Source organism: Cebus imitator, unplaced genomic scaffold (assembly GCF_001604975.1).
Source record: "Cebus imitator isolate Cc_AM_T3 unplaced genomic scaffold, Cebus_imitator-1.0 Scaffold241, whole genome shotgun sequence".
NCBI lineage: Eukaryota > Metazoa > Chordata > Mammalia > Primates > Cebidae > Cebus > Cebus imitator.
The window spans coordinates 19,570-45,306 of record NW_016107556.1 but is presented as its reverse complement, the minus strand read 5'-3'; the positions used below and the strand labels follow the sequence as shown (position 1 = coordinate 45,306).

Sequence of the window (25,737 nt, the reverse complement as noted above, 5' to 3'; positions counted from 1 at the left end):
CTAGGCTGGTTTATGATACCTTCTCTAGGGCCACTTAGCCCTTGCCTTGCATGCCAAGATGGCCAGGTAAGGATACTCTGAAGAGCCTTTGGACAATACCATGTAGTCTTTTGTTTTGTTCTTTGATAGTAGGACTGGACATTTTAAGCTTATTTTCTGAGTAATGGTATATTTTAGGTCTTCCCTCATGCCAAATTTTTGGAAAGTTGAAAATGTAATTTTAGCCTAGCTCATTAGCCGAATAGTCTGACCTAAACAAAACTCATCTCTTATCTGCCTGAGCATCTTGCTGCTGTTCTGTTGTAAAGAGCTCACTGATTTGATCATCTATTGAAAGTGAACTTTACAGTGGTTATTCCTGTTATATTTTCCCCTTTTCATGAACAGAAACTAAAATTTACTAAGCACTTCCTATGTGCTTGGAACATTGTTAATAGCCCTTTCTGTTGTCTCAGTTAATCTTCATAAGAGCCCTATGTAGTAGGCCCTATTATTATTCTCACTTACTAATAAGGCAATGGGTACCAAAAAATTAAATCATTTGCTCAAGTTTACATAGCTCATCAATGGCAGAGCCAGGATTCTTACATTGTTTAAAAAGCAGATTTGCCAAACAAAAACAGAAAGCATGGTATGTTCTTTCTTCCTGCTTAGTGGTTATTTTTGCCTCTATCGTTTTTGTTCTTTAAATCTTTCTAATACTATGGTCTTCTGGCTTGACAACATCGTTCTCTTTCCCCTTCAGTCATCATGTCTTAACATCCTTCCCTTTGTCTAGGATCACCTGACTTCCTGCTGGGCAAGTTACTGCAATTTCTTTTCTCCTTACCTAAAATTAATCTTGTGGAGCCTTTTTTTCTCCCCTAGTGAAATAATCATTGTTGATTTATATTCCCCATTGTAAAATTTTCTGAAGGACCAGAAGGTGCATTCTTGCGTAGGTGTTTTCTGGGTGGGCATCTAGCTGTCTCCAGATGCATTTTCTTTAATCAACAGAGGTCCATTCGTCTGACTAATATAGTTCAAGCAGCGCTTTATATGAAAGGGCTTCGGTATGTCTTCAGGTTTCACTGACTTCCAGGGTCCATGGCCATCTTCCTTTGCCTGGGCAGGGGGATAACTCATTCTCAGTTATAATTGGTTGTCAGCATTTTCATCTTTTGGACTTTCCCCATGGAAGAGACTGTGTCGTTTAAAACAATGTTTCTCAAAGTGTGTTCTGTGGAACCCTGGGGGGAGGATGTCTCTGAGACCTAAAAAGTATCTTCATAATAATACTAAGACATACCCTCACAATGAATCAAGACAGTGGTAGTAGTCAATTAGTCACACACTCAGAATAACAAAAAAGTCAGTTGTCGTTGAAGCAGTACAGATGATTATATTAAATCTCAAACCTTGAATATGTCTTTTTAACATCCTGTGTGATGAAATGGGAAGATACATAAAGTGCTTCTGCTGCGAACTGAGAAAAAGTACTTGTGATAGAATTGTGATATAAACATGAAACTAGTTGCTTTTCTCATGGAATCCATATTTACTTGAAAGAAAAACTGGCAAACTATGGTTATTCTGACTTGGGCATTTGGTACATATTGTCTCCAAAATAAATAAAGGGAACTTGTCATTTCAAGAAAAACTATTTGCTGAATTGATAAAACTCAAAGCTTTCAAGTGAAAATTGGATTTTGGAATTTTGGGAAACTTATATCTGCCACCGTGAACTTGATAGCTTCCCAATATGTAAAAGACTTTTCTGTTGATTGAGATCCATGGTATATTAACAAATGGGATTTGGCTGATATTATATACTTAAATGTTTCAATGTATGGAACATCTCTATAATTCATTGAACCGTTGTTTTCCAGATGACCACATATGCTGTTACATGCAAATGTAAAAAATAACAACTCTCTTCAAAGTGAGAGATGGGCCAATAGATTTTAAAGTAATAGTGTACGGAGGAGTATCCATGAAAAGACCACTGTCAGGGTTTCATATCTTATGTTGCAGTTGACTTTAAGAAAATTCCAGTTGTTGAGTTTTGGTGTGGTTTCACAGAATAGTCACAATTATCTGAAGAGGCTATTAAAATATGCTTTCTTTTGCCAACTACATATTTGTATGAGGACAGATATTCTTACTTCAGTGAAAAATTATATAACAACAGTTTGAAAGCAGAAGCAGATATGAGAATCTAGCTGTCTTATATTAAGCCAGACATTAAAGAAAAGAAATAAATATACAAAATAATAAAAAAATTCCCACTTTGTTTTAAAAATGAGTTTTTTTATATGTTACATAAAATATTTTTAATATCTTACATAAAAATATTTTATGTAATGTATCATGGGTTTGCTATTGTTATTTTTACATGAGTTAACATATACTTTCTAAGCTTCAGTTTCACATGCATTAAATATTGATAGATATAGTTCACATTAACAATAACTCATTGGGTCCTCAATAATTTTAGAGTGTGAAAGGGCCCTAAAACCAAAACATTTGGGCACTGTTGCTGTAGTGGCAAAAGCCATAGAGCCTGGAGCCAGGCTAGCTGGGCTTGAGTCGTAGTTTTTTTCTTTGCTGATTGTGTGGCACTAGTCAAGTTCCTCTCAGTGCCTTAGTGTCCTCATCTGAGCAATGGGAGTAATCATCACAGAGTTGTTATGGGGATTGAGTGAGTTAATACGAATTGTTTAGAACAGAACAATGCCCTTCACATAGAAAATTCACAGCAGCGTTTGGTTATGTCCGTTTACCTGTAATTGGTTTGTCCCTAGAAAATTTTATTTTGGAGCATGTTGCCTCTTAGTCTCCCTCTCAGCATCATGGCTGACGATAAATTAGGGGTTACTACACTGGGGTTTGTAGTGAACTCCATGAAATTGTACGTGAAATTTGTGTGTATACATCTTCTAGACATAGGGAGAAGCTCTGTTGCTTTAGACAGATTTTTAAAGGGGTGTCATGAGCCAAAACAAGAAGGTCAAAGAGGAGAAAGAGGTAAGTATAGCCCCAAGCACAGTTCTAGATCCTGTGTGTGTGTGCTTTAAGATAAACGTGGGCACTGGTATCCTAGCTCACCACTCCACACTTCCTTGAGCCTGTTATTTCTGCACTGTTTGACAATTTTCTGCTTTACGTGTTTGTCTCTCTTGATAGACCTTCAGATTTGGGTCTTATATCTAGCACTGTCTTGCTCATGGCAGATGCTCAATGTCATATATCTTTGTGGAATGAATGGCTAAATGGACAAATGAATGAGTGAATGATTCTGCCTTTTGCTGCCAGTGACCCATGATCCTTTGTAACTCCTATCACATGTATTTTTTGTTGTTGTTCTTGTTTTTTTTTTTTTTAAATTCTGTGAATGCTTTGGAGCAGTCAAAATTGAGTTTACCTCTCAGCCTTATGGCTGTTAGCCCTGTGACCCAGGGCCTGTCATTCCTGTTTTTGTACAGGTACAAAGGAGAAAAAGAAACCTAATTCTCAGGAATATGAGAATTACCTGAGATAATGCTTGTAGCATGTCATGCTCAGTAATGTTACTTTCTGTGACTTCCTTTCCTATAACTAGATAGCTACTTGTCTTTACAGGGACTCTTTGGCCGTAGTTGGCCACTGCAACGAACTAGTGTGTAATTGGTTTACATTAACTCACTTAAATCCTCATAACAATTTCTCATAACAACTTTATGAGGATTATCCCCCCTTCTCAGCAGAGGGTTTTTGAGTTTCAGATTTATCAAGCATTTATGTATGGTATGCTAGGTATTTTCACAGCTTAATCTCATCATGTTGTTGAAATGAGTGTATATTTTTTGTTATTCTTATAATCACCTTGTTTCTGTTTAACAGTATTTGATATATGACTGAAATAGCCATATTCTCATATCTAGTCATTCAGGTTTGCACATATAAAATACAGGACACTGAAACTACTGACTTTAAATCTGAATTTATTGAAAAGTAACAAATTGTGGGAAGTATTCTTCACATTACTAAAGGAGTTATTGCAGGTTGGTAAGTGGTTAGTTTTAGGAAGAGTTTAATCTTCTTTACTTATCCATTATTATTTGAATTTATTAAATCCAACACATCTTGTACTTAAAATGTGATTTATTTACAAAAGTCTAGTTTACCACAACTTTTCAGGACTGTATATGTTTGTTGTAGAAGAGCTTATATTGGTAGAGAAGTACAAACTTCCCAAACCTGACTGCATTCAAATTGTTTGTGAAAGATGGTCCAAAAATGTCATTTCTGGTCTACACTTGTGGTGAAGCCAGTGTTGCAGGTCTGACTTGGAAGTGATGTTTTTAACCAGCTCTGTTAATGTTTCTGACACTCTGTAGGTTTGGGATTCATTGTTAAAGTGGCAACACAGTCATGAAAATAATATGCAAAAAAAGAAATGAGAAATGAATCCAAATGTTTCGCTCCAAAAAAAAAAAAAAAAAAAAAAAAAAAAAAAAAAAAAAAAAAAAAAAAAAAAAAAAAAATAATATGAAAAAAAAAAAAAAAAGAAAAGAAAATATTATGCAACCAGATGGAAGTGATGAGGAAGCGTGGTTTCATCAATTGTCTTGGTGTTCTGGTGTTTGGCAGGGAGTGTGCTGTTATTCCCCCAAGCTTTTATAAAAAATAACACAAAGAAAATGGTTCTGGATCCTTCTCTGCCTCAAACATGCAGAGAAATAAACTTTCCCAGGACCTTTCTGCTTTATCCACAAGTTAAGAACATTTTATTAAAACTCTCCTAATTTTAATCTAAGAAATTTGATAGAAAAAAAGACCTAGAATTAGTTTGCATTATTGAGGGGTCTTTGGAGTTTAGAATGGTGTAGTCAAAAGAGCTTTTCTGTTGGAGGGGCTGTGTTGCCAGCTAGTTTTTAACTCTGGGCATTATGTAACCTCTGTGAGCTCAGTATCACTATCAATAAAATGAGAGTGGGTGTTGGTAATCAAATAATATGATTTTATAACATCCTGGCACTCATAGTTTCTGAATAAATGGAAGCTCTTGCTATTATTGGTTATACTCTTTGTTACCCAAGGGATGTTTAGTTTCTTGGAGATACTGATTGCTTTAAATTATGTAATTCATTCATGAGCCCTTATTGATTTAGGAGCTGGGTGAGTGTGTCATTAGAAGCAATGTGCTTGCCTCTTGAGAGAGTCCCAATCCCTGTGGGCTGCTGCTGTCTGACAGACATCCCAGTGTCACTCATCTGCAACAGTATACACTAATAGGGTCCAGAAAGCTGGAGGAATCTGTGGCAGACAGGAAGTGTCTGAACTGCTCCTTTCTCTTAGTGGGGGTGAGAGTGCTTTGCAGAGCATAATTATGCAGACATATTGGCATTTCATGTCTGGGGGTTGTCTTAAAGCTTTCTATCCTGTTTGTTTTCATTTGTTCAAAAAATATTAAGGCCTTTTAACATTTTTGAGTGAAAAAATATTTTTCGTTTACTGTCTGCAATAAGTATTACACCCTGGTAATATTTTTTCACTCTTGGTGGGACCACAGTGTATGTCAGAGCCACCCAAAAGAATACTACTGTGATCCTGAGATACTTGCTTCTAGATAGTTATACAAACAAGTTATGATGAATGATATTTAAATGTCAGTAAGTTAATTAAATATAGGGTTTATTAAAACTTATCTGAGGAAAAGAATCTCTGGAGTTCAGGTACTTTTAGTCTTTTTGTTTTAGGTAAGCAACAAATATATCAACATAAAATATAGATTATAATGTTACTTTATACAATTTGAGTCAAGATATTTAAGGACCTTTGGATTTTATGTTAAAGCTAAATTTTAAAAAATAGTTTCATAGATAAAACCTTTTTATTATGGATACTGTCACTGCATTCTCACTGTAACTCTGTGTGAGAGATGGAACTGGGGATATTCCTTTTTTTATTTATGGCAAATGAGTCGGAAGGACTCCTGCCTCTTCCTGGGGGCCCAGACCTGTGGAGGAAGCCCAAGCAAAGACCTCATTTAGGGTACAGTCCCGTGGGCTCAGGACCTGCCTGTGGGCGTTGAGGGGGAGGGGAGCACGCCTGTCTCTCAAATGTGAGTTTGTTCTCAAGCTACAGAATCCCTGTGTGGCTGTTACTTCTAACATTATGTATAAAGCCTTTCTGGTATTGGATCATAGCATACTTGTAATTAACCTGTTTTGGAACTAGATGGCTTTCTCTTTTTTCCCCAATAGCTTTTACCTTGGTTTCCTGAGTAGTTTGAGAAGCCTTAGAAAAGGCAAACCTACCTTTGAGCTGAGTTCTGTAATAAGAACATGCTTATAACTAGTTATTTTAAACTATATCTTAATATATGTATTAAGATAATGTATTTGTTGAGTCCCCATGATGTGTCAGAAACTCTTAGGTACAAGGAACATATGCAGACAATTTATTGGTAAAATAAATATGTGTTGAATACTTGCTGTGATCTTATTTTTGCGAGTAACTGGAGATACAAAGGTGAATAAGACATGGTCTCTCTTGTTATAAACTTATGAGTCAAAGGGGGAGAAGTGGGAAAGAAATGAAATACATAGGCATTTTAATACATTATGGCAAGAGTATGCATAGAATGCTTGGGGAGCACTGAGTGGCGTATAGATATTGGGGGAAGGAGGGAAAGAGGACTCCCTGGAGGAAGTGGCGCTAGAATAGAGCTTCAAAAGACTTTCTCGTAATTAGTATATATTTTAGCATTTAATATGTGCCAAAGTAAAAGTTTCATAGATTTATAAGGATAGAGAGGCCCTCCAGATGAAGAAACCATGGGGGAACAGCATGTATTTTTCACAGGTATTTGCACAAGGCTGGTGCCAAGGATAGCTAGGGCAATGTACATGAGTTACTATAATTCCAGGCAGACACTGCTAAGTCATGTAGTACTTAAGATACAGATAAAATGCTGCACTAGAATGAGAATCAGAATAATTACTTAAAAAAATAAGTCTATCAGAGATTCTTGATTGTAAAAAGCACAAAGTGACATCGGCTAACTTAAGCAAAAGAGAAATTTATTGGAAATATGTTGGGCAGCTCACAAATTAATTGAAAGGCTCAGAACATGGGCAGGAATCTAGGCAAATAGCCACTGGGAACCCAGCCAGAGATAGGCTACTTGTCTTGTTAGGATGAGGTCACCATAGAGACTGCTACTGCTCCTGGTCTCCAGGGGTTGGTGCTATCGCAGGTTGTTTATCAACACTTTTTCATTGTTGCATCATTTCCTCAAGATTCAGTACACATCCAGTTGACCGAGCCTATGTCTTTCTAACTGCTGGACAGGGAGGGGACCCTTTGGCTTCTGTAATGGAAGGTAGATAGAACCCGCCCCTAGACTTAGACAGTGAGTTCAGTGTTCCCTAACATCAAAAGCATTTACTTAGGTGACTATCAGGAAGGGAATATGGGAGGTAATAGTTGGAAGTTGAACTACAAATTCTCTAATTTACTTTCCAGCTTTAATATGTTAGGAAAATAGTGTACTAATGCTTTTAACCCCCTCCTCCCACCAGTAAATACTGGATTCTGGGTCTACAGATAGAGCTTCATCATTCTCCTTATCCAATGCCAAGCTACACTGAACTTGATTCCTTAAAGAGACTACGGTTTCATAACCCAGTCCTGTGCTTTTGCTTTTCCCATGTTGGGCCAATCTTCCCTCACCACCACCTTCTCCACACCCCACAGTGGATTAACATCCTCCTCATTTTTCCTCTGGTTCAGTTTCAGCCCACATGTCTCTTTCTTCTTGTCATTGAAGCTCTATGTCGCTTCTGTCAGTCAACAGGTAGTAATGATTACTCATGGACCTCCAAAGTAGTATGTTCCTTTAATAGAACACTTACTTTGTAATGAAAATGGGTAGCTGTGTGCACGTTGGTCTCTGAAACCAAATCGTAAAATCCTAAGACCAAGGACAGTCTTACTCATTTCTTGGTATTTATAGCTGCAATCACAGTGTTCTCTTGAGCTCAATTGTTACTTTAAAGGTTAAGCATGTATTCTGCATTTTAGTTTATATTGGTCATATTTCAACGATATTTTTAAGCAAGCATTACAAAGTTAAATTTAAGACAAGTTTACTCAACACACATTCCACTTTGAGTGAGTTAAATAGATGTTGGGGTCTTGATTTCACTTGTTTTCTGGAACACATGGATTGGTCCAGGGTTGACAATTCAAGTTTGATGCCAGCTCAAAAGACCTGCCATGTAGGGTTTGGGAATCTTGTTAACCCCACCCCTCAACAGCCCACTCCAAACCTTGGGTTTCAGGTAATGGTTGTTTGGGGGAAAAGAGTGAGAAAGCATTTTCCAGGGAGTGCTTTTGACTAGCTTTTGCTTTAGTGGTGGAACTTACTGTTTTCTTTTTATTTATTTTGTATTTTTTATTTTTTGAGATGGAGTCTTGCTCTGTCACCCAGGCTGGAGTGCAGTGCTGCAATCGTGGCTCTCTACAACCTCTGCCTCCTGGGTTCAAGTGATTCTCCTGCCTCAGCCTCCCGAGTGGTTGGGATTATAGGTGCCTACCATCACACCCAGCTAATTTTTCTATTTTTAGTAAAGACAGGGTTTCATCCTGTTGGCCAGGCTGGTCTCAAGCTCCTGACCTCAAGTAATCTGCCTGCCTCGGCCTCCCAAAGTGCTGGGATTATAGGCGTGAGCCACTGTAGCTGGCACTGTTACCTTTTTAAAAACGAGTTGCATGCAGGTATTTGGAGGAGGCACTGCCGCCTGTCAGTGCTGCCTTTAGGATTGTGAATCAGCTAATCCAGATGAGCTGGCTTGATTTCACATGAGGACCCCTAAACAGGCTGGCCCTTATTTTTCAGGTACTGGACATAGGCTCTCCAGCCCTTTTTAAAACATTGTTTTCAGGATATCCTTCTCCCTGAGCAGAGTATTCAACTGCCTGGAAAAACCTCGAGTTCTGCCAGAATCAGAAGGCTTCATGGCTTACATTTAACTTTGAGGCCGCTGGCACACTCAGCAAATTCCTTAGTTCTTTGAAAGGTAAGGTAGAAGCCACAGAATTGTTTGTTGCTGTGGTTAAAGTCTCTCTTATAAAGTTACAGGAGGTTATTGTAATCTAGACAGTGAAATTGTTTTTAAATCATTAGGAGGTTTTGGATTACATGTGGCTGGCAGAAAGCTTTGCAGGTTGGTGACAACACCTGGGAGTGGGTTTGCAGTTAGTGGTCTCTTTGAGGAATGGGTCGCTGGCCTGTCAAGTTCAAAGCACGAGTATTTGCTGCCTAGGGGAGAGTAAGGAACTGAAATTATCTGCAACTCTCAGAGACTAGCTTTGGAGGGATCTTTCACTTTTCTTTAAACTCTTACTTGGTACTGACACCATTCCAGAGAATAAAGCCATGCTCTTGCCATCAGTCAGCAAATAGTAAGAAGTATGTGTCTTACATGCTACATGCTTGCAGAAATTAGCAAGTACACAGCACACTGTCTGTCTTCAAAGGGCTAACGACTTTACCAGGGCCATAACACCAGCCTATTAAATGACTACTGCAAAGTAGTAGGCAGGTGACATTTAAGTACCAAGTTTTGTGTGCCTCAAATCATAACTGTGGTGACAGTTGAGGGAAGGGAGACCAGTTGGGGGGTGGGGGGTTGGTGAAGGGCATTCTAGAGGAGGTAAACTGAAGAGGTGCATTTACTGAGATGAACTTTAAAGTAGTTACGGGTGCATGTGAAGCCAGAAGATGGCACTTGGAGAATGAGGATGACATGTTCACAGGATGCTGGGATGCTGAGGGGACCAGCAAGACTATACACAGCTAGAGGGGGACCCTGTTTATAGACAGTCTTGAAAACCACACAAAATTCCACCCTGAAGTTATAGCCGAAACCATTATGTATAAGGGACTGGGATGCTGGAAGTGGAATTTAAGGACAAGTGATTTCCCAGTTTTGTGTATTGTATGACAATGGAGTGACAGTTTCATGTCCTCCAGGGTTTAAACTTCATGGAGACTTTCAGCCTGTTATATTATTGGCAGGTGGTCAGATTCAGGAACTTACCCTCGGGAATTAATAGTTCCACTGGCAGGTGGAACAGAGGAGTGGCTCACCATGGTTTTTGTTGCTCCTCTTGCCTCCCCCAGACAACTCACTTCATTTACTTTAATTCATTTTTTTCCTTTAACAATGAAGTCCTTGTTATTGCTTCTCTTGAGTAGGGAAAACAGTCTTGTTCAGAGTCACATTACCTAAAGGCCTCTGGACAGTTACAAAGAAAGTAATGCATAAAACCATATGGGAAGGAAGTTTTCAGTGCTTCGGAAAAGCAAGCCAAAAAGCAGTCATGTGTAGAGAGAGAGAAGCAAAGGAGTTTTCATGTTGACAAATGACATGCAGATTTTGTTAAGAAAAAGGAATCATTCTTGGTAAAATGGGTGCTAGGCAATATAAGGCAGAAATGTTGCACCCTTAAACTAAAATGTTAGAATTTCACCCTTTGTTGAGTGCAGCAAAGACAGATCTGTAGGTTTCCTTCAGGGTAGCAGCCCTAGGAGCTGCACTTGCTCTTCCCCAGTGGGAGACCCCAGAGAGCTGAGTCCTTTACTCAGACCTTAGCTTATTTTCTATTGCTTTTGCCACTTTCCCTATGCAGACTAAAGCTGTATGAGTGGTGATTCTTAGATAAGGTTCCTAAAAGTTGCCTACAAAGTCCAGAAGGGCTTATATGGGAATAGTATTTATGAAGCCCCTATAGGCAGCTACACTGTACATAGAACACACTGTAGAGCCAGCGGGGTCCTTGGCAGGCTGTGGGCTCCCCTAAAAACTGGTATTGTTGCTCAGCCCCTGGGACTACAGGGGCTCTACAGGGGCTTTCTGGGTGGTAGTGATATCCGGGAGGCTTCTGTGGTTTCTCACAGCTCTCACTCCTTGTTATGAACTTCTGACATAGAAAACAGCAGTACCTCTCACGCCGAGGTTTCTTTCCAATTCCTCATTCAGATATCCTTGACCTTGTTGCTTAGACCATGTGCCCTGCATTTTGCCTAAGAAAGTAAAATGTGGCACATTTACACCATGGAATAATATGCAATAGTAAAAAAGGATGATTTCATGTCATTTGCAGTGACGTGGAGGAAGCTGGAAACCATCATTGTCAGCAGACTAACACAGGAACAGAAAACCAAACACCACATGTTCTCAATCATAAGTGGGAGTTGAACAATGAGAAAATATGGACACAGTGAGGAGAACATCACACACCAGAGCCTGTTGGGATGTTGGAGGTGAGGGGAGGGATAGCATTAGGAGAAATACCTAATGTAGATGACAGGTTGATGGGTACAGCAAACCACCATGGCATGTGTAACAGACCTGCACATTCTGCACATGTACTCCAGAACTTAAAGTATAATTTAAAAAAGAAAAAAGAAAGTAGACTCAATTTATGCTGCAGGAATTCCCAGTGAAGACAGTGAACTAAAATAAAATAGGCAAGGAAGGTTTAGATACATGTAGGATGGAACTGTGAACTCTGTCAGATTTTTTGCTGTGTTGACCCTGGAATCTGAGGTGGACTCTGTAACACACATTATCATCACTTTTCCTTGTCTTTCAAGTGAGAAAGCTAGCAGTTAAAGTGACTCCTTCAGGCTGTGTCAGTGCTGGGCTAGCTCGGCCGGTTGTCTCTTGGCTTTAGTGGAGTGTTTGGCACCTGGGCATGTCCGTCTGCCGGGTCTCATGTCATCTGCTCGGCTCTCCAGCCTTTCTTCAGCACTGAGGAGCGGTAGGCAGCAGTGGGAGTATAACTCAGTGAACGTGTGGGACCCTGGGTGTGAGTTAAGACAAAGTCCTAAGTGATCTTTGGCATGTCTTAACAGTTAGGCATCCTGTCCTTCAGTGTGAATGCAGGTGTGGGGGTGGTGTGTGTGAAATGCTTTAGTTCCTTCATAACGTTGAGGGAACAATACTGAAGGGTGAAGGCATATCTTTGGTGTCCTCTGTGCTCCAGCTTCGCTTCAAGGACTGCCCTCTTTGTAGTGTTCTGTGGTCTGGAGTTGAACCCTCTCTCAGTTAGCTGGTCATGAGATAAGGTGTGGAAAAGTAATTCATACCAACGTTATAGGGACTGTGAATAGCTTAGTGCTGGGGTCCATACTGAGCTCCACATTGAAGGCACACACACACACACACATACACCCTACACTTTTCCTAATATGCATGTTCATATATATATGTATACACACACAGATATGTGTTTTAGTTGGATCTCAGTTTTATTACCAGTTTACTCTGTCTCTAACATTCTTAGTCATGGTCATGTGACTAGATAGCATCACCCAAAGTTGTAATATGCTGGCACATAGCATTCCTGACTCTGTCTATTTTAAGAAAACACCATACTTTCTTTGATTGAAGCATATGGGCTCTCAACTTCTCTCTTACTCTGATTTGGTAGGGGGATGGGGTGAAGGCACAGAAAGGTGTTTTGTGGTTTGGTTTTTTATTGTGCTTGTTCTCCCTCTTGCTTAGAGCTTTGCCAAGTTTCGCTGCACATTGGATTGATTGGAAGAACTTTATAAAATACAGGTGTCTGGGCTCTATCTTCAGAGATTCTGATTGAGTAGGTCTGGGAGGCCTGGGTGCAGAGATTTAAAAAGTTTCTAAGGTGATTTTAATGTGCAGCCAGAATTATACCTTGTACCTTTTTCATTTTCCACCTGCCTGAAAGGAAGCCAGATCAGGACTTGCCTTTGTGTCCATGATTCCTACTAATTTTAGCCCTAGACTTCTAGATTTATAGATAATGCCCAGAAAGGGGCTGAGTTTCTTTTCAGGTTAGTCTTTGCAGCTTGGCCAAGAGGAGAAGGTGGACAGACACTGTTATGCCCTGGAACTATAGTTTTAGACTGATCTTCAGATAGTGTCATTTGTACTCGGTTTATGTTCATCTTTAAGGCTGGGCGTTACAACTAAATTATTTATTTTAAATTTATAAGGTAAATATTCTTATCAGAATCCCTTTTCTTTCTAGTCCAAATGTGCCTGTAATACATGTAAGCACACATGTAAATACTGTTTCACATGTTGAAGTAAAGAAACTCAGGAAGAAGATGAAGCCATTCCCATCTTATGGCCTTTTGGTATCAATAATTAGTCACTTACTACTAGCTTTGGCCTTGTGGAAGATGGGTAGATAACAAACCTACTGAGAAATTTCAAATTACCGGTTTGAAGCCATTGCTGAAAAACAGAATTTTTCTTTTAATGGAATTATCTTTTGGGCAAAGATGTTGATTTTTTTTAAAAAGTACTATGATTCTTTCCCCAGAGTAAAATAAGTTACTTTTGCTGAAAAGAGCCTTAAACTTGGTGCCCACGCAAAGGAATCAGTGCAGAGAGAGAAAACAGCCTGGGCTCACTCTGCTGAATGTTCCCACGGTGGTTGTGTGTGCAATATCAGTGTTACTGTAGCACTATCTCATGTTCAGTGACTGAAGGACTGAACACACTGTCATGTTTAATTGGAACAGGAAGCACACTCCAGTTTGTGTATGAAGCAGATAAACTGGAGCTGAAAGGCTGGTGCTTGGCAGAAGACCAGACCCAGTAGTCCCAGCTCCATGCTGTAACATGAGACTCCAGAAGCCTTTGAGTGGGCCAGAGAGTATGTTCTCTTGCTAACACATGATGTGTCAGAATGACCACTCCTCTCTNTTATATATTTTGAGAGACAGCTGCTCTTCCCATTTTAGCTTTGCTTCACTGGCCTCCCCACTTACCTTCTTTCTGTCCCCAACCTTGACCATTCAGAACTTCGTGGCACATTCAGTCCCGAAGACTTGACTTTTGCTGATGCTTCTGCCGCCCTTGGAACTGGGTTGTGTGAGAGCATTAGAGCATTTGTGCCTTTGCTCAGCGTGTCTTGAGGACTGTTACATTGACCTCACGGGTCATTTTGGTGGGTGGCTGGACTTGTGATAATTCTGAATAGTAACTTTGGAATTTTCTGAATCAAAAAAACATAGCTCCCTCTGCAAGTCGAAATGCTGTGGGAGAATGCCTGGTGGGTTCTCGTGAGTCACGCACAAGGACAGAGAACTCGATTGGCACTCATACTTCACTTTCTTTCCCCCAGGTCCCCCTCCTGCTTGTTATAGCCCTGTCCAGGTTCTAGAAGACTCCAATTACTTTTCCCCAGACTTTCAGCTCTATTCTGGGAGGCATGAAACATCTGCTTTGACGGTGGAGGCAACCAGTAGCATCAAGGAAAAAGTTGGTAAGTCCTTTTACTGGCACTTGTGTTGGAAAAGCAAAATGATCTTACATTTCTCATCTTTAGCTCTTTTGCATAATTCAGATGTTTATTCTCTAATCTTGTTTTAAAAATCATCATATTGGATTATTGATTGTCTGTTGGTAGATGCCTTATTTTTAATCATGTTTTGGTATGGTGTTAAGACTGTTTTACTCTGATATGTGACTTTCTCTGAGAGCATCATACCTAAATATGTAGGAACCTCAGAATTATACTACTTATTTCCAGTTTTTCTCTGATTCCTAAATAATTTTTCCTACCCTTTCTCATAATCTCATTTCTTTTTTCCTTCTCTGCTTTCATTTTTATCTCTTTTTGCAAATAATTTAGAAGTTAAAAGAAGTAATTCAAAACTATAGCAAGGAAGGAGCTTTTCCTTTGTAAAAACTTCCTATCAATTTTTGAGGGCTTTTTGGTTAAACTGTGAGGAAGTCTTTAAACCACTTTAGGGAAGGATGTCATGGTTCTTGCTAAACATGCTTATAACTCACTTCTCTCTTACTTCAGTGAAAGGGGAATTCAATAGTTTTCATGCTTGTTGAGATCTATTCCTGTATTATTCATCCAAATACATCATTTTCCTTCGGAAATATGTTTTGATTTGAATTTTTATTCATTTTATTTAAAAATTTTATTCTTATTTGAATGTGCTTGTTCCATTAAGCCTTTCAGATCAATTACTCTGAGGGTAGGACTGTACTCTCTTTACTCTTGTAACCCCAGCACATGTCCCAATGTCTGAACTGTAACACATTTTTAGTAAATATGGTAAAGTGAAAGAGCAGACCAGTCCAACCCACATTGATCCATCTTTCCTTGGGTAGTTAATGGCTTATTACAAATATTTGGCAATTCATCTTGTGTGGAGTTTAATAGTTTGTTTTTATTGTTTTTTACTGTTGAACCTTGGGTTTCTACCCCAGTTATAGTATTGATTCTCTGAAGGTAAGGGATAAGTTTCAGCTTATTTCTAGTCTAATCCTATGAGGCAGATATGAAAGTCTCTCCATTTTTTGGAGGTGAGAGGTTCAGAGAAGCCACAAAGGTGAAAGTTTGGGGATAAGGGTGATAGGGAGAGCCTTATGATCAAAGTTGAGCTTCAGAAATCAGGCTGTAAACTCCCTTCGTTTCCTCAATAATCATGTCCCAAATGCCTTCTGTGTATCTCAGCAGGGTTCAAGGCACTGGGGAGGCAACACGTGATTATAACAGATGGTGCTCTCTGCTCTATCTGGCAGAGGAAGACAGGTCATAATATAATATGGATTGAAAGGAGAAGGAGCCAGGGGCAAGAGATATTGAGAGGCCATTCAGGATGTCTAAAAGGCTGGTTAGGAGAGTTGGAACCCAGAGAGTGACTGAGGGCACGGAAGAATGGACTGGATGGGGGAGCTTGTTGGTGTAGAAACTAGGGCTTGGTTGTGATTTTTAACTGTCATAAATGTGAAATTTCTTAATGAAAATTAGGGGACCAACACGGAATTACAGTATTTTGCTATTGCAAGGACAGTAACAATGTCATTTGCTGTCACCTTTTTTCATATTTTAATACCAAAAAAGTAAGAAGGATGTGATCCTTGACAGTTCTTGCCCCAAAAAGGACAGTTTTAGACCTTCTAATGCATACATCTATATACATACACATATAGATGTGTTAATATATGTGTATTTATATATTTTGTATATAAGCATATCATACCACCTTCATTTTTTTTTCTCATTTCATTGTGGACTGAGAAAAATCTAGCTTGACAGTTGATTAAATGTGGAGAGCAAAGAATAAAAAGGTCAAAAGTGAATATGACATTTCTATCTGAATGACTCATGTTTGAGAATGTCATTTATAGGAAAAAAAGATGAATTTGGGGAAGAAAGACTGTTTTGGGAAAATAATGTTCTGTATGTATACATTAAAACATAGAGCCATCATTACATGCATTTGTAGGAGTGAAGGCTGCCTAGAGATGATATAGTCCAGCTCTCGGTTTACAGAGGAGGATATTGAGGCTCAGGGAGGGAAAACAGTTTGTTTAAGGTCATGCCAGTAGTTAATAGTAGAATTTTTACTTTCATAATGCTATAATAATATTCTTAATGCACTACTTAATAGTCCTGTTGTGAAATGGGCTAAATATTATATTTCATGGAGGTCATGTAGATATTCTTTTATTGGTTAAATATCTGAGGCCCTATTACATCCAGGCATTTGGCTTTGTTCTAGGGAGACCCAGATGAGATGACATAATCTTTGCCTTTAAGGAGTTTAGAGTCTTTTATAAATAAATAATTGCCATCTACTGTGAGAATTGCTGCAAAGGAGGTATATATAAATGGAGTGGGGACATGGGAGAAAGAGGCTCAAGCCTGCAGGGCTGCAGCAGGAAAGGTTTTACTCAGAAGGTAGCTTTGGAGCTATCACTTGTCTAAGAATTTTCCCAAGAGACATGGTGAGATGCCTCTTTTCTAGGCAGAGAGAAAAAGGCAAACAAAGGTTCAGAGGCTGGAGAGAGCTAGCATGCCTTAGAAACTATATGTACATGGGTATTTATGGAGCTTAAATTCCAAAGGGTTGCCAGTGGGAAGTGGGAGCAGCATGAAATGTTTAGGTAGGTAGTATCTGCTATACCATGTGATAGAATGCCAGTTTTATCCTGTAATTGATTATCCAGGAATTTTGGTTCAGAAGCGTGACATAATTAGATTTATTTATTGGAACAATCTTTCAAGTAGTGTGCCAGATAGACTGGGGTCAGAGGGCTGCGTTTAGAAGTGGGAATAAGATGAGTGTCAGGGAAATAGATAAGGAGACTGTTGGAATGACCTGGGCATGTGATGCCAAGGGCTTGTAATGTGGAATGAACACAAACTTGGTGTCATATCCTGGTCTGCCTCTTCCTGCCTGGTTGCCTCGGCAATTTACCTCTGTAAACCTCTCTGCTCATTTGTAAGTTAAGGGAATTAATATCTACCTCTTAGTGTTATATGTGGAATGAATGAAATAACACATGGAGAGAATTTAGTATAATACCTGACACATCATATACATGTTTAAAGTAGTTCTTATGGTTATGTTAAAGTTATTAATGGTGAACTTGGAGATTGGCACAGGTACAGGAAGAGGGTTGGCAGGATGTTGAAAAGGTCAAATTGACAGGTAGTGGCTGTCTGGGTGTTGGGGGTAAGAGAGAGGAAGGAATTTTGGAAAACTTTCAGTTTTCTGGCTTGACAGAAAGTAGATGATGCAGGGAATACAGGGGTTGGGATGGGTGGGTAACCATTCAGGATGAGGAAGACATGTTGAGTTAGAAGTACTCAGGGCCATTGTCTGGCAGTTGTAGATGTATGGGTCATGAGTCAGTAGTTGATGATGAGTGGTAGGTGTGGTGTCACTGGGAGGCATGTAAGGGTGGAAGAGCACTCAGGACAGAGCTGTGGGAAACACCAGAATTTAAGAGACAGGTGAAGAGAAGAGAGCCCGAGATAGTGTGTAGAGAGAGGCAGGAGCCAGGACCAAGAGGAGGGATGACCTGGAGGCCGGATTAGGAGAGCATTGCAGGAAGAGGGCGACCAACCATGTCAAATGCTTCAGAAAGGTTAGGTGAGTAACAGGATAACTGGAAAATTCTCATTGGATTTGGTTATTGATCAGAGCAGTGGGGAGGGTAGTGGATGGAGCATTTGGGAAGTGGAGACAGCAAGTATAGGGCACTCACTGAACACAACTAGAAGAGAAGGAAAAGAGAGATACAGGGTGGTAGTTGGAGGTATATGAGAGGGCCGAGGAAAGGTGGTTTCTTCTGGTTTGATTTTGGTTTACTCTTGTATTACTTTTTTAAGCTGGGAAAGATTTGAGTATGTTTATGTGATAAAGAGAAAGGGTCAGTGGGGAGATTAGAGGAAAGGGAGGAGTTGAAGGATAGAACAGTGTGTAGGAGAAAGCAAAGGAGAGGGAGTGGGGAATATTAGACTCATTTTGAATAGGAGAAAAAATTCCATGAGACATTGCCAGGTAAATGGAGGTGATGATGTATTTGAAATCTTACCTTTAAATGTTGCTGTAGTTAGAATGTTAATTATGTACCACATAGTCACAGACATATCTCCTGTGGAACAGCCTGATATATTTTTTCCTATGTTTATCTTTTAGTTGAAGATCCTCTTTGTAACTTCCACTCCCCAAACTTCCTGAGGATCTCAGAGGTGGAAATGAGAGGTTCCGAGGATGCAGCAGCTGGAACAGTATTGCAGCGGCTGATCCAGGAACAACTGCGCTATGGCACCCCGACCGAGAACATGAACTTGCTGGCCATTCAGCACCAGGCCACAGGGAGTGCAGGACCAGCCCACCCTACAAACAACTTTTCTTCCACGGAAAACCTCACCCAAGAAGACCCACAAATGGTCTACCAGTCGGCACGCCAAGAACCGCAGGGTCAAGAACACCAGGTGGACAATACGGTGATGGAGAAACAGGTCCGGTCCACGCAGCCTCAGCAGAACAATGAGGAACTGCCCACTTACGAGGAGGCCAAAGCGCAGTCGCAGTTCTTCAGGGGGCAGCAGCAGCAGCAGCAACAGCAGCAGGGGGCGGTGGGCCATGGTTACTACATGGCAGGGGGTACCAGTCAGAAGTCCCGAACTGAGGGGAGGCCCACTGTGAACCGTGCCAACAGTGGACAGGCGCATAAGGACGAGGCGCTGAAGGAACTGAAGCAGGGCCACGTCCGCTCACTCAGCGAGAGAATCATGCAGCTGTCCCTGGAGAGGAATGGGGCCAAGCAACACCTTCCCGGCTCGGGGAATGGAAAGGGCTTCAAAGCAGGAGGGGGGCCTTCCCCTGCCCAGCCTGCAGGCAAAGTGCTTGACCCTCGGGGTCCTCCACCTGAATACCCCTTCAAGACCAAGCAAATGATGTCCCCGGTCAGTAAGACCCAGGAGCACGGGCTTTTCTATGGTGACCAGCACCCTGGGATGCTCCATGAGATGGTCAAGCCCTACCCTCCTCCTCAGCCTGTGAGAACAGACGTGGCCGTCCTGCGGTACCAGCCACCCCCTGAGTACGGGGTAACAAGGTGATTATCAAGTGTAGAGTTGCACTGGGCTTTTCAAGATTCAGCAGTCATGTTATTATTATTTTCAGGGCAGATTAGGTTTTTGTCCTCAGGCTTTTCTTTTCCTTGTGCACGATATTTAATAAACCACTTTGTGGCCAGAATATATAGGATGAAATAGAGTAGAGGGCAACTGGGGGATTTTCTCCAAACATAGCAGCAGGCAGTTGGGGATTTATGAGTTTAGGGGAGGGACCTCACTTGTTAGCCATCCTTGGGAGCTCTGCCTAGTGGCCTGGCAAAGTAGCAGTTTTCCAATGGCTTTGTGGAGAGTGTCCAAACTCCTGGAACGTATTATTACCAGAGGGTTTTATAGTCTTTTCTCATTGCAGATTTTAAAGGAAAATGTAGTCTGAATGCTAGAATGGAGGAGTTAAAGGACTGTAGAAATCATATAGTCCCACCCCTAACTCAACAAATGAGAAGCTAAATCCTGGAGAGATTAACGAATTTCGTAGTACACAACTCTGAGGCAGCTGGGGGCTAGACTCAAGTATCCTGACTGCCAACACCTATTCACTCCCTTGCCCTAATTCATCCTACAGCCTTCACTTGTATTCTTCCAGTTGATTGATGGATTCAGCAGCACCTACTAAGTGTATGCTCTACTCTACAGCCCTGTTCCAGGTTCAGAGATGAGATGCGGTCCCTGCCCTCCAGGACCCTATAGCATTGTCTTGGAGGAAACCAGCATCTGAACAGATAATTGCTGTTCAATGTGCTGTTTTAGGAGAGAAATGGGCAGAGGATACTAGGATAACAGGATAGTATAACGCGCAACTGGAAAGGGCTGGGGAGAGTTTCCCAGAGGAGGTAACATTTGAATTGAAACTTGAAGGATAAATAAGAGCTGTAGTGTAGAGATGAAGTAGCAGTACGTACTGTGCAGAGGGAGTGCCGGGTCTTCAGACAAAGAGGTCATGCAGATTTTTATGCGGAGTACTGGTGAGCCAGGGTGTGGTAAGAAGTGGCAGGAGGTATGTTTGGACAGGGAAGTTGGGACCCATTTGGTTGAGACATGTTTGGACAGGGAAGCTGGTGATGACGGTCTCTGGGTGTCGTACCAAGGAGTTTAGAATGTATCCATAAGCAATTGGGAAAGGCGGTGTTTTTAGGTAGAGGTGGTATATGGATGTCTAACAGCTGGTTTTGGTGGCAGTGCAGGATGAATTCGAAGAAAGGGAGACCGAGGCCACAAGGAGCTCCAGGGATGCTTTCAGTAGTCCAGATCGGAATTGGTGAGGGTGGCCGAAGCTTGGGCAGTGAGAACAGAGGAGCATTATATGCTAAGAGAGATAGGGAAATAGAATTGATAGGGATTAGTTAGATACAGAAGTTCTGGAACAGGGATGATGGAAATAAGGCAATTACGAATCAAGCTCTCAGGAGAGAAATGGGGTCTGAAGATCACATTTTGGGAGTCAGAAATGTTTAGATGTTGCTGACTTTGAAGGAGGAGCAGGGAACATGAACAAAGAAGACACATGGCCACTGCCTGTTATTGGATATGTCATTCTCACGAAGGGTTTTATTTATATGCTTCTAAATTGATCAAGGGTTTCCCCAAGCGACCTCAGTGGCTATGTGCAGGACATGCCTTGGCTGGACCTCTTCTGAAAAAGGAGAGGCTGGAGCTTGCCAGAGGGAGAGTGGCTTGATTTGCCACTGACTTCCCAACGCTGACATATTTCCCCACATTAGGCTGAGAATGCCAGCTCTGAAGCAGCATAACCATCTGTGAGACCTCGGCCAGGCAGAAGAACGCATCCTCCCTAAGTGTGCATAACCCGACTCCTCCCAGGAACCTAAGGTGGGCCCCAGGAGGCTCTTCTTCCCCCTTTGTAGCTCCTTGTGTCGTAAATGATCAAATCCCTGGTATTTGCATCACAGTAATTTACTACAGTTGTTTAAAATGAGCCATGATGTTATTCCACTGTCAAACCAGAGTTTGGATTATTGTATTTCACCCTTTTTCCCAATAATTTAACTCATCCTCTAGAGCTTGATAGAGGGGAAACTATCCTGAAATGAAATCCACTTCCTCTTCTTTGCTTTACTATTTGTAAAGTAATATACATACTATGCAATGCATACAGTGGATCACTTTGCCTTTTGTCATTTGGTAATAGGTGTGATGTGAGGTGGGAGAAATGGTCAGGGGAGGAGGGAAACACTTTTTGGAGATCATTTGTCTCAAAGTTATGACGTTAGAAAGAAGAAGAAATGTGTGAGGGATTTGAGCTGACTGCCAGGCTTGGCAGCCGGCTTGATGTGACGCATCAAATGTTTCAGGAGACGTAACAGAGAGGCCATTGAGGCTGGGCCCCAGAGCCACAAGGCCCCTTTGTGAGCAGAGCCATGGCTAGCCAGCATGGCTCCAGCGGTGCAGCCCTTGGCTGACTGGGTAAACAATGTTGCATCCACACCAGCCCTGCTTCAGACACATTTAATGTGGCCTGAACTCCAAGGATTGGACCTGAAACTCAGTAGCATGTGATGTTCAGCTTACCTGTGACCCAGAAGACAAGGAGGGCCCCTTTCATTTCACTGACACATTATCTTGTGCTTCAGAAGTTATCTGTTTGTCATTGATCATGATGGTTTAGGGAGCTGCAGGCTGTTGTGTACATACAACCACATAGACCCCTGGACTAGAAGGAGATGCCTCTGATGTACGTCATGGAGTCCATCTCCCTGGCTGGTGCTGCAGATGTGGGCTCAGTGTGTAATGAATATTCAGTACTTTGGTCCAATCCATTACATTGTTGAGACTTCACTCCTTTTTGCCTAGAAGCAGAAAACTCCAAAGAGACAAGTGATAGAACTTATGAGAAGAATAAGAATTTGAATTTTTTGTGATCACTCCTGACTCACTGTAGCTTACAAATTCTCTCACCTACTCTGATGCCCTAAAGATGGAGATTTCTGGTGGGTGATTGTAAAGCCTGTTAGACTTCTTTCATGAGAACCCCCTGGGAGAGGCCCAAGGCCTTGATCTCATTGACTTGAGCCACCTTGGCCCATGTGGGCGAGCTACTGTGGCTGGTGGGGACGGGAGCACTAAGGCAGTAGGGGCCTGCAGGAACATGTGCTGGCTAGGGATCAAGGCTCTGGTTTGCTCTTGTTCCATTACACTTTTTCCTCAACCTGAAAGTGGAAATGGATAAGAATGAGGACAAGATGGAAATTAGAGGGATTGTTACTGTGGAGAATTATGACTGCCACCCCCAGCCCAGCAAAGGCAAGCATTTGGATATTAATTCTGACTCTTTGTAGAAACAGACCACTTCTAGAAGTAGTGACTTGGCTTATGCAATCTGCCTTGTTAATGGAAATGAATGCGTGAATGAATACCAAGGGATGATCTGATTTTTATCAAAGTAGTTTGGAGTACATTAGTCAATATGCATGTTTGTTTTCCAAAGAAATCTATCCATATTTCAAAAAACTGGGGAACTAGAGATGCTAAAAAATTACTTACAATATTCTACTTTCCCAAGGCACCTGCTAACATTTTTCCTGTACAAATTAATTTTTTCACATTATAATCATAACTTATATTGTTTGGTATTCCAGCCTTTTAAAGATAGCATTGTATCACAAGCTTTTTTCCACAATCCTTTATTTTTTCAAAACCAACATTTTTATTGCTGCATAATATTTCATAAAGTATACCATTTATAACATTTTCTCCAGAATAGAGCGAACATCATCATGCATACCAAATTATCTGTGTTTTTTCTTACTTCCCTAGGAATCATTGTTTAGAAATAAATTTTTTGGGTAAATTATAATGAACATTTAATAGCTTCTAATGCCAGATAACTTTGTAAAAATATTACAATGCCTGTTTTACTTCACTTTGAAAAATGTTAGTCATTATATCATTATAATTACAAAATCTTTGCTAATTTAATAGGCAAATAGTGTGTTGTTCTTGTTGTCTTGAGATGCCTGTCACTCAGGCTGGAGTGCAGTAGCACAATCACAGCTCACTGCAACCTCTGCCTTCCAGGCTCAAGCGATCCTCCCACCTTAGCCACCCCGGTAACTGGGACTACAGGCATGTGTCACCATGCCCAACTAATTTTTGTAATTTTTTTGGTAGAGATGGGGTTTCACCATGTTGGCAAGGCTTCGACCTCCTGGGCTCAAGCAGTCTACTCACCTTGGCCTCCTAAAGTGTTAGGATTACAGGTGTGAATCACTGTACCCCACCCACAAATAGTCTTAACTTCCTATTTGAACTTGTCCTAGCTAGCTAGGTTAATTTTGGGAGGAGGGGAGTATGTTTTGCTGTTTAGATTTATTTGGTCTCAAAAATTGGCTTTTTATGTTTCTTATTTATGAGATACATATATTTTAATGGATTCAGCATAAACTAAAGTCTGTTTTCTCATGCTTGCTCTAATTTTCCATTTTCTAGAACTCCTTCTTCACCCTTAGTGGGGACAGTGGAGCAGTTGTGGTGGTGTAGCGGTAGCAGGAGGATGAAACCTTCACCAAATGCTTACTGTGTGCCAGGCACTTCGTGTGGGTTATTTACCTTCCTTAATCTTTACACTCAAAAGAGTGGGTACTATTAATTTCACAACTTTTACATATAATGAAAACTTAGGCTTAGAGAGGGAGGCTAACTTGGTCACGGCCAGCAGCTTGGAAGTGCAGGAGACAGGTGCAAACCTGGATTTCTTTGCTGCACACTGCGTCTCCCATGAGTGTAAAGGCTTGACCGCTGTACATTGCAGTGGAGCCACAGATTTAAGCTTTCACTTGGGGTCACTAAATCTGGTGAATTGCTAATCAGATTTACAGAATATATCACAGGTGATGTCCAGCCTGTGCTCTGCCCACCTTCTGTTTTTTTCAACAGGACCAGAATTCTGCTCAAGTATTCTAGACACTAGGAGGAAAGCTGTCTGGATACCTGTTTTTCTTTAGATATCTGGGAAGACTGTCACAGACCAGACTTAATGGGGTTGGCAGCTCTGGGTGTGGGCATCTGTTTGTCTTTTGGTTTGCTTTCATTTGGAGGTGATTTTATTCCTAGGGGGAGGGTTGTGGGTTTTCTTCAGACATTTTTATTAGAATGTTTCCATCATGGAAATTCATAAATACTAATGTAAGACTAATTTATACGTTTTAGGCAGTATCAGTTTGAAAAAAGACTAAGAATGAATCCTGTCAATGAAAAGAAGACTTAAGGCTCTGTTTCCACTCCCTGAGCCTGTGCATTGCCTTTTTGGCCTTTATGTTGGCTCAGTCATGTCTGTTCAGCACAGGGGGTTTGATTTACTAGCTTCCTGGAAGCACATGGAAGAGTAGTAACTGTTTATTAATATTTTGTTCATCTATGAATATATTAATTTGATTTTTTTGGTATGTAGATAGATATTTTATAAAAGCATGACATGGTAGTGTTCAGCCCAGCCCTCCTAGCCTATTTAGGTTGATGGAAATAGAAGATGATGTCAAAACCTGAGGAGCTGTGGATTTCCTATTGTAGAGCAGGCTTCTTGCCTTATCAAAGGATGGCCATCACCACCATCTTCTTTCTCATCAAGGCCAAGAGCTTTGCATTGTCTTACATTAAGTGGGGGAACCTGTGGTATGACCTGTTCCCCAAATCACTATTTTCCTTAAAAAAAAATGCACTATGCATTTTCCATGAGAAAACCTGATTTGGTTTCATTGAGGATAGAGTCAGAGGCATTGACATTCTCTGGGAACGTACCCACTGACAGTGCAGGGCGGAGAGACAAGGAAAGTTGGGGCAGCCCAAGAGTACATTTGGCAAATTAAAGATAATGCCTATCCTCAGGGAACCCAGTCAACCCAGCAGTGCAGCGAGTCCAGTCTAAACATGAACAAGCATGAAGATATTTGCTAAATCACAGGCCTTACTCCTAGTGGGCTCTGTGTTTAGAATGTGCCATATTACAAGAAGGAAGGTTTGGTGGTCCTGTCTTACTTTGTGTTGGACATGGCTGGAGAGGGAGGAGAATTTTGGGAGTAAGTGTATGTTTCCAAAATGGGGAATTATGATTTGCAGTTTATGCAATCATGAAAATGAATTGCTTTGTGAGACTAAAAGGTAAGCCAGACCCAGGGCCATTGGATTGAAAACTATGCATTGCCCTTAACGAAAATGAGGCCATGGAGCCTTATTTAAATTTCACCTGTTAGGCCGGGCGCGGTGGCTCAAGCCTGTAATCCCAGCACTTTGGGAGGCCGAGGCGGGGGGAGGCCGAGGCGGGTGGATCACGAGGTCAAGAGATCGAGACCATCCTGGTCAACA

At 41.0% G+C, this 25,737-nt stretch overlaps 1 protein-coding gene across 1 annotated transcript in view; it reads left to right on the top strand.

The window, feature by feature from the left end:
* The window catches only part of LOC108282445 (angiomotin-like protein 1), a gene marked incomplete at its 3' end in the record, with an annotated part of 117,792 nt that overhangs the window by 78,223 nt on the left and 13,832 nt on the right, over positions 1 to 25,737 (top strand). Inside the window, exons 4-5 of the mRNA XM_017498396.2 lie at positions 14,149 to 14,289; positions 18,476 to 19,400. Coding sequence (XP_017353885.2) covers positions 14,149 to 14,289; positions 18,476 to 19,400 — 1,066 coding nt within the window. The remainder of the gene's footprint in view (positions 1 to 14,148; positions 14,290 to 18,475; positions 19,401 to 25,737) is intronic.